The sequence below is a fragment of the Bidens hawaiensis genome, unplaced genomic scaffold (genome assembly GCF_021521415.1).
Source record: "Bidens hawaiensis isolate Kalapana, Puna unplaced genomic scaffold, B.hawaiensis_p1.1 tig00022166_1, whole genome shotgun sequence".
Classification (NCBI taxonomy): domain Eukaryota; kingdom Viridiplantae; phylum Streptophyta; class Magnoliopsida; order Asterales; family Asteraceae; genus Bidens; species Bidens hawaiensis.
Genome location: NW_027493438.1, coordinates 276,239 through 294,853, shown reverse-complemented (window position 1 = coordinate 294,853; position 18,615 = coordinate 276,239). Strand labels below are relative to the sequence as shown.

The following is an 18,615-nucleotide window of genomic DNA, read 5'->3' as shown; positions in this document are numbered from 1 at the left end:
CTCTAGAGGTTTGCATTTGCCTAAAGGACCATTTGGATGCGGTGGATCGTGTACAACACAAGGCGAACTTTGAAGACGAAATACCAATAGAGCGTCATATTCATGATGAGGAGGCGGAGGACTGGGTTTCTTCCGATAACGAAGACGAGGGTGAAGACGAGAATGAAGACGAAGAAGAGTTGTAATTATTTGTTTTGGTAAAATTATTTGTAACTTGTTCAACTAATATTTAGTTTTGATTTGTTTTATTATAACAACGTCATCATTGGTTGCCATTTGTTGTCGGTTTAAGGTTAATTGTGGTTTGGAGTGTGTTTTATAGTTTTGGGAGTGGTTTAACAAGTACACAAACAAACCTTGCTATTTATAGAAAGAATATAACCTATTTATAGTTAAAAAACCGGTTCCAACGGTCAAAAACGGCTATATAGCCGTTGGAACCGGTTCCTAACGGCTATAATGTTTAAATTTCAAAAAAAACCGGTGGAACCGGTTTTTACGTAAAAACCGGTTCCGGTTCCAACCTACCCGGTTCCTAAAAGTTTGCATTTCTGGGCATCGGTTCGGGTCGGGAACCGAACCGGTTCCTGACTGAAACCGGTTTCATTTTCTACCCGGTGTGAAAAAAACCGGTTCCGAACCGGTTCGGGTTTTCAAGGTGAACCCGATTTGTGCACCTCTAGTTGGGTTAACAAGTTCAAAACAGGGCAAACCTGTGCTCTTGATTACGAGCGGGATGGAATGGCTAGTTCTCAAGGATCCACAGACAGGGACGACGAGCACACGCTAAGTACACACAGGAGGTAACTAATAAAAAGAGTCGATTTATTGCCTTATTGAAACAGCTACTGAAAACTGAGCCAGAAAGCCACTGGTTAAACCAAATATACTCCAAAAGGCTTACATACAAATCTCACTGGTTCTTATAAATAATAACCATTTTCACCAATTTCCTCTTTTAACTTCCTCCAGAAATAACAAATGCTCAGGCTGCTATAGGATGTCTCATTCTCCTTCACTCAGAATTGGAACAATGAGTGGATTCATTTGTGCAAGATAGACAATTGCCCACCTGCAGCAACCCACAAACCATTTGTATATTAAAGCTTCAATCAATTACATCTGATTCTTCACACCAAAACTTGTTAATCGTATTACTTTTATGGTTCATGTATGCACTAGTTTCTATTGCGAGAAAATTATGTCAAAATTGAAGGCTAAAGTTGCCTATTTAACACTCAAAAAGTTGTATATGGAATAAATTGTTCATGGGTCAAACTAAAAGAAAATGACAAGTTAATAATTTTTTGTCATCTGAATGGTCAGCAGGCCCACCCTCTCTAGTTCCGCACATGCTTTAGATGTTTAATCACAAAAAACAAATATAAATCTGATAATAAAAAACTAGGGTTCACTAAAACTACCATGACCTAAAATCGGATGGAAAGCAGAAAGTCCTACAGTGTTGTAAGGTTTGTGAGTTTGTCACAAATATTTCTTAAAAAATGTTCCTAAATATTTAACAACTCAGCATTGCATTAGTATTTAGCTTGGTAACAAATTGCCACCTTCAATATTTCATAGATAGTCAATCTATGAGAAAATACAGTTTAAAGGGCTCATGTATTAACATATTGATGCTCTAAATTAACAATAACTTTCAATATTTCATAAGAAACTTAAGTTAATAATAAAGGAGACAAACTTACATCATCCAGCAGCATACAGTTGCAGTAATCACCAACGTAAGGTGGAACCTGCACCATATATATACATGTTAATGTGATGAGTATCCAATACAGAGTCAAAGTCAAGAGCTAAAATAGTGGTTGAGTTTCCAATTATTTAGAATAAATAGGCCCAGGGTCATATCTTTTTCTTTGTCTTATTTATTTTGATTATATTATCAAGTGTTCATGTATCGGAGATTAGCCCCTCTTGAATCAGGCCAACTATCTTTAATTTTTCATTAAAATCAAGCTTTCGTTTTCTGGTATCTATCATGATGGTTCTCATAAGTTATGACATGAACATGAGGCACACATCACGAGTCAATATATATTATGATAAAAGCAAGCCCCACGCATTCATGCGTAACATGTTTATGTAAAGGGAACTGCTCTTTTCGTCCCTGTGGCTTGACCAAATCTGTGGGTTTAGTCCATTAGTTTCAAATTTGCTACTTTCATCCTCATGGTGTGTTTTCACTTGCACTCATGCCCGGCCTCACTAACCCTATTAACTTTGGTCTTTAAAGCCATCAGCGTGCCACTCATGTGAGGACATATTTGTCCTTTTTCTCCTCAAGTTAAAAAGGGGATTCAGAATTGAGTAGAAAAAAGGATAAAGATGCCCCACACGTGAGGGGCACATTAATGGCTTTAACGAACAAAGTTAACGGGGTGAGGGTTTAGTGAAACCACAGGGACGAACATTTACCACAGGGACGAAAACAACAGTTACCTCCATTATTTATTTAATGATAACCAAAGTCATCATAGCCATAGCAAGAGCAAGTAGTTGAATGGTAGGTGGAGTATGACCTCTTTTCACAAGACATTCAATGCATAAATTGGTTCAAAAAGTGTGAGGGTTTAGGCCCCCAAAGGAGAAAGGTGGCCTATGTACATAGAAACAAAAGTTGCATCTGTGTTTCTTATGTATCATCACCCTTTAAATAATAAAGTAAAGTATAACTATTTATAATCTCTTCATCATCCTATTGGTCATTTATACATATCAGCCTACTTAGGGCCCTTATAATACTTGACCAATATTTAATCCAAATGTACATGATACAATGCATTAGAATTTAGAAATGTAATATGTAAGATGGATGCCTCCTAACGAAGGTCAAGCAAAGCAAAGCAAAACAAAAGCTTTAACTGAAACTATCTATACTATATATAATGCATGAGTGAAGAACCTCTTAAATTTTAAGAGGTACAAACACCATTGCATAAATTACTATCCTTAATGCATACAAATTTGAAAATGTAGGGGTACTATAGTATTTTAGACATCTTGAACGGTTAAGAATATTTAGTTTAGAAAATAATTACAATTATGATCCTTTAACTTCAACAAAACTTTGTCAATTTATGAAGTAGTTACAAATAAACCCTTTAACTTAACCCATTTATTTGACATATTCATTTAAAATTGTTATTTCTTCAATAACTTTTTATATATTATGTTTTAAAAACACCCGAATTTACCATTGCAACGTGCTTAATTTTGTCGACGTTTCAATGTAAATTTTATTTTATTTTGAGACGTTTATGATAATGTACAAGTCAATTAAGCATAAGAGTACAACTCATATATGCACTTATAAACCTAAAATATAATTACAAATTTAACCCTTCATTTATATTCAACTTTTGCAAGTTTAATTTATAATTACCCTTCCACTCCCTTAAGTTTACCTATATATTCATCTTTATTTTCTTTTTTCTTTGTTTTTCTTTTATATCTTATAATATATAAATTTTAATAAATTTCAACCTTACAATCACGACGTGTTTATTTTTGTGGACGCTCTGATGTAAGATTTACTAAATAGACGTGCATTTCGTGTCACTTTAAAAGAAGTATAGATTTTGGTGAGTTTTGATTATTTTTTTAAAATATTTTTTGTTGTTTTGGGTCAACGATCAATGACATTGATAGGTCAAAACGCGTTCGAATTATCACGGGTTGTAAGCCAAATGGGTTTAGGCCATTATAAAAAAAAGTTTTAACAATTTGTTCAGGTCAAAACAAGTACCAAGTAAAATGAGTTCGGCCATTTAAAAAACTAACAATTTTGGTTATGGTTAAACCATGTTATGAGCCTATCGAATTCAAGTCATTTTTTAAAAAAAAAATTGGTTTTGGTTTGAGTTAAAATTATATGCAAAATGAATTTGGGACATTTAAAAATATCAATTTTGGCTCTGAGTGAACATTAAGTTTACCCGTATATTCATATATATATTTTTTCTTTGTTTTTCTTTTATATATTTGAATATATAAATTTAAATTAATTTCAACCTTACAATCACGAGTTGTAAGCCAAATGGGTTTAGGTTATTATAAAAAAAAGTTTAAAACTTTGTTCAGGTCAAAACGGGTGCTAAGTAAAATGAGTCCGGTCCATTAAAAAAACTAACAATTTTGGTTATAGTTAACATGTTATGAGCCTGTCGAATTCAAGTCATTTAAAAAAAATAGTTTTGGTTTGCGTCAAAATAGTTATATGCAAAATGAATTTGGGTCATTTTAAAAAAAATATCAGTTTTGGTTCTGGGTGGACATTAAGTTACCCGTATATTAATTTATATTTTCTTTTTTCTTTGTTTTTCTTTTGTATATTTGAATATATAAATTTTAACAAATTTCAACCTTATAATCACGAGTTGTAAGCCAAATGGGTTTAGGTTATTATAAAAAAAAGTTTAAAACTTTATTCAGGTCAAAACAGGTGCTAAGTAAAATGAGTCCGGGCCATTTAAAAAAACTAACACATGGTTAAACTATGTTATGAGCATATCAAGTTCAAGTCATCTGTAATACATTTTGTTTTTGGTTCGCATCAAAACAATTAAACGCAAAATGAATTTAGTCATTTAAAAAATATCAATTTGGCTCTGGGTGCACATTAATCTTTGGTCGTTTACGACGATTGCAAACACAAGTCTTGGGAAAGTTGATTTCAGAGGCTGATCTGGATCTACGGTGTAAATAGTGAGGTCGCGCGCGAACAGTGAATCTTATGGAAGAAAAATTATTGACCGTCACTGGTTGATGTTTCATTTACACACACAATGAAGGTTATGAAACCATTTTTCCAAGTTTATTGTCTACTATGTTCTTAAGAGAGGTATTCATATAGTATTATTGCACTATATGCTATCTCATTTTAAAGGTTTTTGAGAGTTTAACTTATTCTTATATTTATTTATATATGCCAACACAATGGCTAAAGCTTCACTCAATTGGTATACAAAAAAAAGGTACATTTGATTATATGTTCAAAAAAGAACATGTTTTTTTAATCATTTGTTAATATTGGTTTGCAATTTGTTATCTTTATGATCAGATCATTACATGTCTTGTAACTACTAACAATCGTTTGAACATATTATCATCGCCGCAGCATCGCGCGGGTTTATTGCTAGTATAACAAAATGCATATGTTATGAATTGAATTTTTAGTTAACCTAATTTAATTTAATTGAATGCATCATCAATCTAGTGACCTAATTGTAATCAATGCAGCCTATTTAAGCAACAAAAATTCACAAATGTATATATATATAAATATATATATTGATTCATCTGAGAGTAAAAGAGAAGCTTACAGATTAGCAGAAGGGCCTTTGTTGCAGCAGATTCTGGCGCAGAGGCATGATATCAGTCCGATCGCTATAAATATCAGTGTCGTAAATATAAAACCCATCGTCTCAATTCAAATCAAATCAATCGATTCAACTCCTATATTAACAACAACAAAATAAAAGATCTAATCCAATTACAACATACATACATACATACATACATACATAAGAATTGCAAAGGCTAATTTGTAATAGAAATTAATGTAAAAAATATATAATTACCAGATCTCCTTGTGATGCTCCTCGTCTGATCTATCTATCTATTGCCTTATTATTAATTGTATGATCCAATTATTATTTATTTCCATAATTCAGACTTATTTATTTTTATTTTTTAAAACACTGCTGACGTCATTCAGTAGTAGTATCTTGTTGGGCTCAAAAACTTTAAATGGATCTTTATTTCAAGCCCATTTGAGAGATTGAGAGAGAGAGAGAGAGAGATAGATCAGAGTTGTCTTAATTATCTCCTAAGCATGACGTAGGAGTAGAGGTGTACAAAATCGGTTTGGTCAACGGCTGGTCAAAACCGGTTTGACTCAAAACGGTTCGGTTTATCAACTGGTTTCGAAGAAATATAGGCCGACCTGGTCACACCGGTTCGGTTCGGTTTATAAACCGGTTTCATCGGTTTTAAACCTGTTTAACCGGTTTTAAACCAGTTTTTCTCAAACCGGTTTGATATATTTGAAGGGGAACCGGTCCTGAAACTGGTGGTTTGGGTCGGTTTGGAAACCGGTTTGGGTGAAACCGGTTTTTTTGTACACCTCTACGTAGGAGTGCTTGTTTTTCAAAAATCAATAATAGGTTGAAAACTTGAAGAACCGTAAAATACATGTTTTGGATGTAACACATAAGACAGTTAGGTAGTCTTTCACCATTTTGATTATGATTTTAACGCATTATGTACAAGTGTATTATGTGGTTCTCATAGTTTTTAACGTATTATTGGTTTTTTTAATGAATGTGTCCAAACAATTGTGTTAATAGCAGCGAAGTGGATTGGGTTGTTAAGGAAAAATAATAAAATAACTAGATAATAAGAGTAACATGGTAAATACTTTCAAAATTGTCAACAAAGTATTAGAAATGAATATATTTAATATTTTAAAATTTGGTTAAGCATATATGCCAAATTAACAAGGTTTAGAGAAGATATAAAGAAGTTCTCTAGGAATAAATCAATATGAAATAATAAAAGTTTATATAAGTTCTTTTAAACAGCCAATTTTATCAACATTCAAAAGAAAACTAGCAAGCAGCTAGCCCCTGTATAAGCACGTACACCGAATCATCAATCATACCTAATGTGATAGGCTCATAGATACACAATTATTCATAAAGAGAATATGCACCATTCCTCGCGTTCTAAGCCCACCACAAAAGTTTATGTCAGTAAAAGTCTAACAACGCGCATTTTCTTTGTTTGAAAAAATAGATAAAAAATAATCTATTGCTAAATATTCTTTAAACCGATGAAAAAGTTACTGGTTTGTGCAAACATTAATATGTCAAAGTTTTAACTTTTTTGTTTTTGTTGTTTTATTATTGTTAATCTTTGTATTAAGTTTATCCGTTAAAATAACCATTTTATGTGTCATCACAAGAATTTTAAACACAGTAAGAGATAATAGTTGTCCAATATTCAAGGTTTCCATACATTTTGATCTTAACAGTTAAAACATAAACCGTTAAAAGTAATTTAAGAAACTAAAAAAATTAAACGGCCAGGCAGGATAAAATAATTATGGTAAAAAAAATTAATAAAACATTAATGCAGAAGCATTAAAAAAACAGAAAAAACAGGACGCTATAGTCATATATAATTTAAAGCTTATAAAATATGCATGTAACTAATTTCAAACAACATATCAAAACTACGTAATGTTTTAATTGCAAATTTGCAATGTTATGTAATTGACAAAATATAGCCTGTGAAGTATTAAGTAAACTAATAAATGAGATTTTGTAAGGGAAAATAACATATTTTGAAAATTTAAACCAATCACTAATCATGTTCAACTGGTTTGACTCTAACCGCCGGCCCAAATGAAGATGATTCAAGAGTACTCAACCGAACTGGCAATGCAGATGGTTCCTAAGTGCAGGAAATCGGACCCTATATTTTTCGTATAATATCTAATTTTTTTCCTTTCCATGTTCTTCTATCCAAAGTTTGTACAAACCAAAACATACTATTACAAGGAAGTGTCATCCTGTCCTGTCACCGATGTAGCCGTATCCACAGTTTCAGACGCCACATCGTCGATCGACAAGTTGGAGATCTCGAGAGCCGCTTGGCTATCATCATCCCCGTTAACGGAAGCTTCCGGAGATCCTTCAGGAGTATCAGCAACTGATGAAGGAGATGATTCGGCCTCATCCTTAGACTGCTGCAGGCTCCAATACATAAGGCTGGCTGTAAGCATAAGTAACATCTTTTGGTTTACCTGTAAATTAAACACATGTTTTGATTCGCCACATTAGATTGTATGCACATAATGCTAAGACTTATAGCAAGCTACCCAAATTACCTCCATGATGTCTTCGGGTAACAAGAAGATCGAGCACCCAAGCTTTCGGGCAACACTGATTATGTAAGTTGCATTCAGCTTGTTTTCATCATCTATCAACAACCAACAAAAAACAAGATTATGGTTTGTTAAATCCTAGATTTTTCTAAAACCTGTTCTTGATCGAGTCTGAAACGAAACCAGGTTAATTCTTTGATTTATAAGGGGATAAAGTTGTGAAATTTAACACGAAACTTGTTTATATTGAATGATTTAACACGAAACTTGGTTATTATTTAGTGACTTTTTTTTCTTCAGAATTACCTCCTACTTTAGGTTAAACTAAGTGATCACTAAACGGTAACCAGCTTTCATATATGTTCCATTTGGGCCACTTAATTAAAAAAAATAACATAAAAAACTTCATAACGATATTGAAACTTGAGGTTTTTGTAATTTATTAAAAAAAATTAGTGACGTTTCACAAGGTGCCAAACAATTCCAATATTATGATTATATTTACACAAGCTTGAAGTTATGAGGAAGCATATTACCACTTTTACCCTTGGTAACAAGGTTCCAGTTGACAACTCTAGGCTCAATTGCACTCAAAAGCTGAAGGAAGAATATTCCACTAGAAAGGCTCTTATCCTGCACACATAATACAAGAAAGAATCCAATCAACATTAATGCACAACAAAATGACCTATGATGAAAAACAAATAACACAACATTGTATCCAGCCTTAAAACTCTCCATCTTAGATGTTCTGCCTGTTATCTTCACTTTTTTGTTTGCCCATTTCAAAATATCCGCATCGGTTATCTCCTTTCCTTGCGATCGTGATCTTAAGTTTTTTAAAAGTTGAAGCATATGAAATCTCATCAATTGCCACAAGAAAGCTGACAAAATGGTAACTTAAAAATGAGTTCTATCACAAGATTATTACTTGCCATGTAAATTAAAATGGGTTATGCTTTGTCTTGGACAGGTCAAAACGACTAGTCAAACAGGTCAATGTCGCCCGGAGTCTACTTTAGTTGGATAAACAATCCTAAATCTTTATATTCAAAGATTCAAATTTGTATTGTAATATTATTGTTTTTTTATAATTGTAATTAGCACAGAAATTATTTATAATCTAACACATTATCCAGATGTAGTTCGGTTTGTGTTATATATAAAAGGATCAATATTTTCTCAAAAAAACAAAAGAAAAAAAGAAAAAAAAATCTAACACAGCCCATTCTGTTTCAACCTGTGCTAAAAATTGGTCGGTTTTCCCACAGGACCCACCCATCTAGCCAGCTAAAAATGCCATAAAATAACTTGAAAACCATGTTACCGAGGATGAGTTTCGTGTTCCCTTGAACGAAATCATTTCCCGCCAAATTCACAACTGAAAACTTCAACTGCTTTCCTAATTTAATAACTTGATTGCAATTCTCAACTTTTCTAAATGGCATCTTAATTGGAGGTTTTGTTGCTTGTTTCCAGTTAACTGAACCTGGAGAAACCTTATCAAGAACTTCTAGCAGTACCCATCTGTATAACAAGATACAATCTTTATTGCCTAAAAACAATAGCAGAGCATGAAACATATGATTCTAGTAATAAAAAATATACCCATTTCTGACATCCTCAAAAAGATTGTTGACATAAGAAGAAATCCCAAGACTGTTGATCCAGAGCCTGAAACACCTTTCTTCTCTCGACATTTGTGCATCATCTGTCATCATCTCAGCAAAGGAGATATTTTTGCCATCAGCAGATAAACCATTTCTGCAACACGTTTCCAACCCGATAATTAAATCATAAAAGGTGTTACAGGAGATGGTATGTAGATGAGGTTTTGCTCGTATATAATCACATTCAAAATGAATATCCAAACACTCTATAAATTGCATAACAAATTAAGCTGAGTGACCTTTGGTGGAATATTTGTGCAAGAAATGCAAGATTTAGATTTGCTGAGCCTTCAACAATGTCCTTTGGAGTTAGGTATCTTTTGCAGTCCATTTTTTCAGCATGTGAAAGTACCAAATCGGCCCTTTCAACAGGATCCTTGGCATCAAGAGTGGCCGGACTCCCATGTTCTGGTGCAAGAACATTAAGCAGGTATGCATAAGCTTCACCATCCTACATAACGTAACAAATGACATTTTCTAGTTATGGAATACTATAACAATATGTTGGAAGCTTGAAGACTATAAAGAAATCACCTTAAGATCAGATGAGAAGTTTGTTACAGGTTTCTTGTAGCCTGCTTTTTTAAGATGAAAGTTCATCCATTTTAGTAAGAGCTTTTCGGGTGATAATCCCATGATCTCCTCAACATCCTGCAAATTGATATATAGCAACATCCCGTGTACATAAATAATCAAATGTGAATGATAAAAGGTTATAGAAAAAAGATAATAACAAAAAAAGTACACTATTGTCCTCCACTAGTTCCAGTAATTGTGGTGTCTTTCTAAGGTTGAGATCCGCCAGAAGTTGTATCTGGAAGTGTTGCAATATCAAGAAGCAAGAGTGAAGATTTTAAGAATTATAAAATGTTAAAAAAACGATAAAAAGAATATATAATTTCCACCTTTATGATTTGGGAAATTAGACCAAGTACCAGATGAGGCTGCAAAACAAAAGTGGTAAATATAAGATTACCAAAACATAAAAACTCAAATTTCAGTGTAACTTTAAACCATATATCTTACTCTTCCTTCAATCAGATCCTGAGTGCTAATATTGACAACTGTACATCCAATAGCTGTAGCAGAATTAAGGCAAAGTGTATGGTTTTCATTTCTTTCCCACGGATTAAGTACTCTCTTTGTGTTGATAGCCCGTTCATCTATTGTATTTGGCACAGCAACGTTGATAAGTTTACTGCATTATACCATAATAATACATTAGAAAAAATCACCACAAACTAGAGGTTTTTGTAGAGCTGGTGATTTCAAACCATTTACGTAAGAATGGTTGATTGGATTATGTTTTATCTCAAACGGGTCACAAGTCACAACTTAACATAAATCTAAAAGGGAAACGAGTCAAACAGGCCAAAGTTGACTAAAGTGTATAATAATGGATGCAGGTAGGGGTATAAACAAGCCGAGCCTAAAACAGAATTTCGACTAAAGCTGGTTACCTTTTTATGCATGTTTAACTTACGAGAGCTCAAGTTCCGCTCTTTCGGGCTCTATTTTTATGGCTTTTAAAATCATTTATTATTTTATTAATTATTCATATACATTTATTATTATTTTTATATATATTTTAGTTATAACTTTTAGACAAACATAATATATATTATTCAGCTATTTTTATCTTAAATTTATATATAATAATTATGTTTATAACACACATTTAGTATGATAAATAAAATTTTATAAATAATAGGCTCGTCTAGGTTGCGAACCAACTCGATAAGTGAAGCTCGGGCTCGTTAATAAACAAGCTTATTTTAAAGCTCGGGATCGTTTAAGCTTGGCTCAATTTGAGCTTTTAGCGAGCCAATCTCAAGTACCTCACGAGTGGCTTGACTCGTTTACACCTCTAGTTTTAGACAACCAACTTATTTACCCTACAAAAACAGAAATTTGACTAAATATGGTTACATTTTTTTACAATTTATCCTTTTAGAAGAAGTAACATTTTTTAAAAAAAATTGCTCTTTTTGTGCACCCATTTGGTTGAAAACACTGGATCCAATACATAGTAGAGCATGATAGAGCAGACTATGCTTAAATACCATAGAAGAACTCCATCTCTTGCAAGTTCAAACAACTCATTAGTAGCAGGATCAATAGGAAGAAACTGCTTCATAAACGGGTCATCTCTAAGATAACTATTAATGTGAGCAACATAAGATTTCTTTTCTGATTCATCAATGGTGTGAAGCAGTGTTGTGGTTGTTGCATTTAGAAACGAAGTCGGGCTCTTCACATCACCAGATTTTGTTGCAGCTAGTGATTCTAGAGTCAAATAAGCCTGCACATGACATGAAAGTAATTATCCTAAGGAATTCATATAAACTTAACTTAATAGATTTAAGGCATGATTAAACAAGTAACTCATTACCTTTAGGAATCCTTCAAAATCGACTTCGTTACTTGCATCAAAACCATATGTACATAATATCTCCTTAATTTCATCTTCTTTAAAAGTCTCATTGTGAAGAGGTATGTACCCGCCTCAACACGGAGCAAGGCGGGTCAACCCACAAGATATAGACAACAGGCTTGAAACCAAGACATTACGAAGGCACAAAGCCAAAACCTATGCGCATGGCGCATACCACACATGCTCAGGCATCATATGCCCAGGCACCACACATGCTCAGGCATCATATGCCCAGGCACCACACATGCTCAGGCATCATATGCCCAGGCACCACATATGCTCACGCATATCGCATCAGCGCGCGACGCATATCATATCTGCGCATGAAACATCTGCGCGTGAGAATAAAGAGAAGACCTCGCGAATCCTCAGGATAGGCGCGTATCACACATGCACATAATCAACCTCATCCTTATCCAAATCAGGATTAGGGCAACCCTGATTGTGCACGTCAGACAACCTTCCAGAAGGTATCTTTTTAAGGAATAAGAATATGCTGATGTTGACAGCTGCCAAATGAAAGGTGGACAACTCAGCATGACACATGTGCTACCACGTGATTACAACCAATGAGAAAGCACCAGGTGTCCCAGAGGACACGTGGCGCAAAGCAATTGGAGGAGGCCAACAAGGCTGAGCCCAATCAGTGGAAACCCTAGCACTATAAATACAGCATCAACTCCACAAGGAGAGAGGGACATTCATTGACATTCATTCACATTCAATCATATTCAATTACATTCACTCACAGACAGTTACAGCTAGTAACACAATCACAGAGTATTCAGCTATTAAGCAATACTCTCCAGAATTCCTTACTCTCACATATTATTATCTTCTCCACAAATACTTATTCTCACACCGGAGGGTTACCCCAAAGAGGACCCCTCTGTCCCTTTCTGAGGGGTAAGTTGACGGTGCTGTTCATTTTGTAGGTGGAAGAACACAGATCCAAGAGAAACCGTCGGTGAAATAGCATAATCACACCCGAGGAAAGTAGATCGTCTACCAGTGAGTCGATCCACGCTTCTTCATTGGCGCCATCCACTGTTACAACGGCAACAAGATCTCATCAGATCTATATAAAAAACCAATTTTCACCATGGTTTCTGGCGTTCGTAACGTTGATCAAGTTCTGGAGGATATTGAACGTGAGGATGTTAATGAGGGACAACAGTTTCTGAGGGCGCAGCGTGATTCTACGCGCGCCACCAGTAACCGTCCTTTCATCACAACTCCTCATGGCCAGACTGAAACTCCTCCAGACGATCTTACGTTACAAAATCTTGCCGGCGCGAAACAAAAAGGACCAATGGGTCCAGAAGATGAAACAAATGATCCTAACGAATGGCTCATAAACGAGCAGCGGCGTCTAATGGACAAGTACAATGAGATGGTCAAACAGAAAAAGCTAGCCGACTTAACACAAAGGCAAGCGTTTGATAAGCAAACTGTTCATGGAACAAAAAGGCCGCGCGCGCCGGAAGAAGGACATTCCGTTCACACTGCACACACTGAGTTCAGTGATGAAGAAGTGCACAGCATGAGGAAGACGCGAGATACTCATGCAGGAGGCTCACAGCTCCGCGCGCCTGTGAACATGGCGCCTGGAGCCAGAGCCGATCTGGATCTGCAAATACCGTACAGCCCACCAGTTAGAGGGCAAGTGGACGTAACCACACCGTACAGACCAGCCATCTTGGTGAAACATTCAAAGTTCACTGAGCGCATCGCGAAGGCTCTCATCCAGCACAAAACCAAGATGCCAAGTGGTTTGGGCAAATATGACGGCACAACAGATCCAGACGATTTCTTGCAAGGTTTTTACAACACGGGAAACCTAGAGAGCTGGACGATGCCAACATGGTGTCACATGTTTGCTCGCTGCCTCACGGGCGCGGCGCGTGTTTGGTTCGAGAGCTTGCCGACTGGGCAAATTGATGGGTTCGAGGAACTATTGGAAAAGTTCCAAGCCCACTTCGTACAGCAGCGCAGACACACGCGCGACCCTGATGACATCATGCACTGCGTGCGCAGGAATGATGAAACGATTGAGGACTACATCACTCGTTTCAATCAGGAGTCTCTGGCAATCGGAGGTATCACTGAGCAACTATTGCGCGTGGCCTTTATACAAGGCGCGCGCAGTGATCAACTCCGCCGAGCTCTCGTAAGCAGAGATGGCATGCCCACCACGTGGGCCAAGTTAATGGAAGCATCGCGAGTCTTCGCGAGAAATGAAAAACAAATTGCCCAAGCTAGGGCAAGAGAAAGAGCGCATCAAGCTGAGTCGCCGCGCAGCAAAGAAAAAAGGGGCAAACAGAACTCTGTATGGTCTAGGTTGCAACCAACCAGTTTTTCTTCCACAGAAAAGCAGGCGCAACCAAGCTCACCCCAGCCCCAAAAAGACGTTCGTAATCGCGGGGAGGGTGACAAGAGGGAGGGCGGCAGAGATCCTAGCAGACCTCTGCCAAGAATATGGACTCCCCTCACTAAAACGCCTTCACAGGTGTTAAGCAGTGAGAATGTCCAATTCAAAAGCCCTAAGCCACTACACTACAAGGGACCATCAGACAGTGGCAAGTACTGTGAATTTCACAAGTCCACAGGGCACAACACTGATGCATGCCACCACTTGAAGGATGCAATTGAAAAGGACGTGAAATCAGGCAAGCTGGCTCACCTGGTGAAAAACTCAAGACCAGAAAATGAACAACCAGAAGGAGCCTCTGCCAGCAAAAAGTACAAAAGAATCTGTATAGCCGAGGGAGGAAGGCAAGGGCAAACATCAAGAAAAAGAAGCGCGCAAATCCAAGGAGATTGGCGCGAGCAACAAGTAATCTTCCCAAGAATCAGGGGATGCCCTTCAATTAGTAGTCCTCTGGTCATCACTACACACATTGCTCATTACGAAGTGTCAAAGGTCCTGGTGGACACTGGCAGCGAGTCAGACATCATGTATGAGCAATGTTTCAGGAAACTGGATCCGGCAGACCAAGCAAGGCTTGAAATTGTGAATGCACCAATCTCTGGTGTTTCAAATGAAATCATTCATCCCCTAGGTCAAATACAATTTGAACTAACCATGGGGGATGAAAAACACAAGCGAGCCGAAGTTGTCAACTTCTTGGTCCTGCCCACCACTTCATGCCACAATATGATCTTGGGTAGGGAAACGATTGCCCAATTCAACGCCATACCGTCGCCAGCGCACGGCGCATTGGGGTTCCCAACACCAACAGGTGTAACTTTTGTATACCGAGATCATTTGTGCGCAGTGACAAGTACTCCGCGGGAGGGGAGAATGAAACTTCCAATGGCAGACAACGCGCCAGAGGAATGGATTCTCAACCCAAAATTCCCGGAGCAGAAAATCACAATTGGCGCTACGATATCGGACGACACGAGGGTGAGAATGAAAAGATTGCTCACAGCATATATGTCGGTCTTCGCGTGGCAACACTCTGATATGACTGGGGTTCCGCGAGACCTGGCACAACATTCTCTCAACACCTTCAAGTCTGTAGAGCCAATTGCTCAAAAGAAGAGAGTCATGGGGGATGAAAAGGCGAGGGCCATGAATGAGCAGGTTGAGGATCTATTGCGCGCAAACATCATCCGCCCGATACGATACCAGACATGGGTAGCCAATCCTGTGATGGTAAAGAAAAGTAACGGGTCGTGGAGGATGTGCATTGACTTCAAGGACCTCAACAAAGCGTGCCCAAAGGATTGTTATCCCCTCCCAAACATCGACGCAAAGGTGGACTCCGTGGCGCCATTCAAGCTAAAATGTTTCCTGGATGCCTACAAAGGCTATCACCAGATTCAAATGGCACCACAAGATGAGGACAAGACCGCCTTCAGAACCGACAAGGGTGTTTTTTGCTACACAAAAATGCCCTTTGGTTTGAAGAATGCGGGCGCCACCTACCAAAGACTTATGGATGCCGTTTTCAGCGAGCAAATCGGGAGAAACCTAGAAGTCTATGTGGATGATCTGGTGATCAAGAGCAGGGAGGAAAAGCAAATGCTCAAAGACATCGAAGAAACCCTTGGGCGCCTAAAGGAAGTTAACATGAAGCTCAATCCGAGCAAATGTACTTTCGGCGTACTAGAAGGAAAATTTCTAGGTGTAATGGTCACCAAGGATGGTTTCAAGGTGAACCCTGAGAAGGTGGAGGCCATCCTTGACATGCCCTCGCCATCCACCATGAAAGAAGTACAGAAGCTGAATGGTAGATTGGTATCAATCAACAGGTTCCTAGCGAACCATGCAACCAAATCTACCCCATTTGTCAATACATTGAGAAACTGCTTAAAGAAAAGTCAGTTCAAATGGACTCCTGAGGCCGAGCAAGCTTTCAGTGAGATTAAAGAATGTTTGATAAATCTGCCCGCGCTCACAGCTCCACTTCCTGGTGAAACTTTGACATTGTATCTATCAGCAGGAGAGCGCGCCATCGGCGCAGTATTATTGGTGGATCGCAAGGGAATCCAAACGCCAATATACTATGTGAGTCGGGTGCTGACAGATCCTGAGACGCGCTATTCCATCATGGAAAAGTTAGTTTTATCACTAACACACGCGTCGCGCAAGCTTCATAGATATTTCAATGGTCATCCCATTGAAGTTCTGACTGGTTACAACATCCAGCAAGTCTTGCGCCGTCCCGCGCTCTCAGGAAGGCTGACAAAGTGGGCGCTGGAATTAGGCGAGCACACGATCGCCTATAAGCCCCGTCCAGCAATAAAGGGACAAATCTTGGCTGATTTCATTGCCGAGGTCCCCGAAGAAAAAATGGAAGAGGCTCAGCGCGAGGTAGACCCTCCGCGAGCCAGTGATGAAGAAAATGTTTGGAGGTTGTTCACTGACGGAGCTTCAAACAACGAAGGGTCTGGCGCAGGCCTAAAACTGGTGGATCCAGAGAATCATGAATATACTTACGCCATCAGGTTGGACTTCAAAAGCACCAACAATGAGGCTGAGTATGAAGCCCTGCTGGCTGGCCTGCGCATCGCGCACAAATTCGGGGTTAAAAAGCTGGAGGCCCATGTTGATTCATACTTGGTAGCAGCACAGGTCAATGGCCTTTATGATGCCAAGGAGAACACCATGCCTCTATATCTAGAGCAGGCGAAAAAGCTCATCGAGCAATTTGACAGCTTCAGAATCATTCATATTCCGCGCAGTGAAAACAAATCTGCAGACGCGCTGAGTAAGATGGCATCAACCAGTTTTGATCACTTTGGCAAAGATGTCAGGGTAGAAGTAATGAGCAACCCGTCGGTGGTAGCGAAGTCTGTCCTGGTAACTCATACAACCCCTTCATCATGGATAACTCCAATAATGGAATTCTTGAAGGAGGGAAAGGTACCAGATGATCGCGCGCAAGCGAGGAAGATAAGACACAAGGCGCAGAACTATGAACTGCTTGATAGTACATTATATCGACGCTCTTATCTTGGGCCGCTCATGAAATGCCTAGATGCTGAGGAAGCAAGCTATGTGATCAGAGAGATACATGAAGGAATCTGTGGAATACATGCTGGCCCGCGCATGGTGGTTGCCAAGGCAATGAGCGCAGGTTACTATTGGCCTGGCATGTACTTGGACGCTCTAAAAGAGATCCAAAAATGCAAAGCATGTCAGAGCTATGCGCCAAACACCATGCGGCCAAAGAACAACTTGATTCTGGTGACCTCCGCATGGCCTTTCCACAAATGGGCAATCGACATTGTGGGTCCCCTACCGCAAGCGCCTGGGCGAGTAAAATTTTTGGTAGTGGCAGTAGACTATTTCACAAAATGGGTTGAAGCCAAGCCACTAGCAAAAATAACAGCCGAAGCGATGAAGCAGTTTATCTGGAGCCACATCATATGCCGTTTTGGCTTGCCCATGGAAATTGTGAGCGATAATGGCAAACAATTCACTGATAAGAAGATATCCAGCTGGCTCAAGGAATTGCGCATCAACCAAATTTTCACTTCAGTTTATCACCCTCAGGGGAATGGACAAGTGGAACGCGCGAACCAAAGCTTGTTAAATGGGCTGAAGAAAAGGTTGGAGGGAGAATCCCATTCTTGGGTCGAAGAGCTACCTAATGTCCTGTGGGCACACAGGACATTAAGCAAAACCAGCAATGGCGAATCCCCGTTCAGCCTAACCTATGGAACAGAGGCAATGATTCCAGCGAAAATTGGATGCCCATCCCATAGAGTGCTCATGATGAGCAAAATTGATAACGAGCGCGAAAGAAGGTTGGATCTCAACTTACTTGAAGGGCGCAGAGAGGCAGCTATTATCAGTGAAGCCAAGTACAAGAAAAAACTGGAAAAATATTACAACCAGCGTGTGAAAGAATGCCACTTCAAGAAAAATGATTTTGTCCTTCGAAATAATGAAGCTAGCCGCGCGATACCCCCGGGAAAAATGTCCCCCAACTGGGAGGGACCTTATCAAATCTCAGAGGAATTGGGGAAAGGCGCATATGCTTTAAAAGATTTGAATGGAAAGAAGATCCCGCGCGCATGGAACGCGGCACATCTTAGAAAATGTTTCATGTAAATGTCAAGTTTGTAATCAAGGCTTTTTAAGC

At 38.2% G+C, this 18,615-nt stretch overlaps 2 protein-coding genes across 2 annotated transcripts; both read right to left on the bottom strand.

Annotated features, from left to right (window-relative positions):
* Window positions 1-804: 804 nt before the first annotated feature.
* On the bottom strand, window positions 805-5,650 carry LOC143564805 (V-type proton ATPase subunit e1-like). The gene is made up of 4 exons (XM_077051977.1): window positions 5,604-5,650; window positions 5,346-5,478; window positions 1,710-1,757; window positions 805-1,072 (listed from the first exon to the last, which is right to left on the bottom strand). The coding sequence occupies exons 2-4, from the start codon at window positions 5,441-5,443 to the stop codon at window positions 1,006-1,008; spliced, it is 213 nt and encodes a 70-aa protein (XP_076908092.1). The 5' UTR covers window positions 5,444-5,478; window positions 5,604-5,650; the 3' UTR covers window positions 805-1,005.
* Window positions 5,651-7,281: 1,631 nt separating this feature from the next.
* Window positions 7,282-12,304, bottom strand: LOC143564823 (fimbrin-1-like). Its single transcript, XM_077051991.1, has 14 exons — window positions 12,301-12,304; window positions 11,975-12,087; window positions 11,646-11,884; window positions 10,609-10,780; window positions 10,488-10,526; window positions 10,328-10,396; window positions 10,117-10,233; window positions 9,822-10,033; window positions 9,521-9,676; window positions 9,240-9,439; window positions 8,639-8,796; window positions 8,449-8,545; window positions 7,916-8,007; window positions 7,282-7,831 (listed from the first exon to the last, which is right to left on the bottom strand). The coding sequence occupies exons 1-14, from the start codon at window positions 12,302-12,304 to the stop codon at window positions 7,580-7,582; spliced, it is 1,920 nt and encodes a 639-aa protein (XP_076908106.1). The 3' UTR covers window positions 7,282-7,579.
* Between the last annotated feature and the right edge of the window lie 6,311 nt (window positions 12,305-18,615).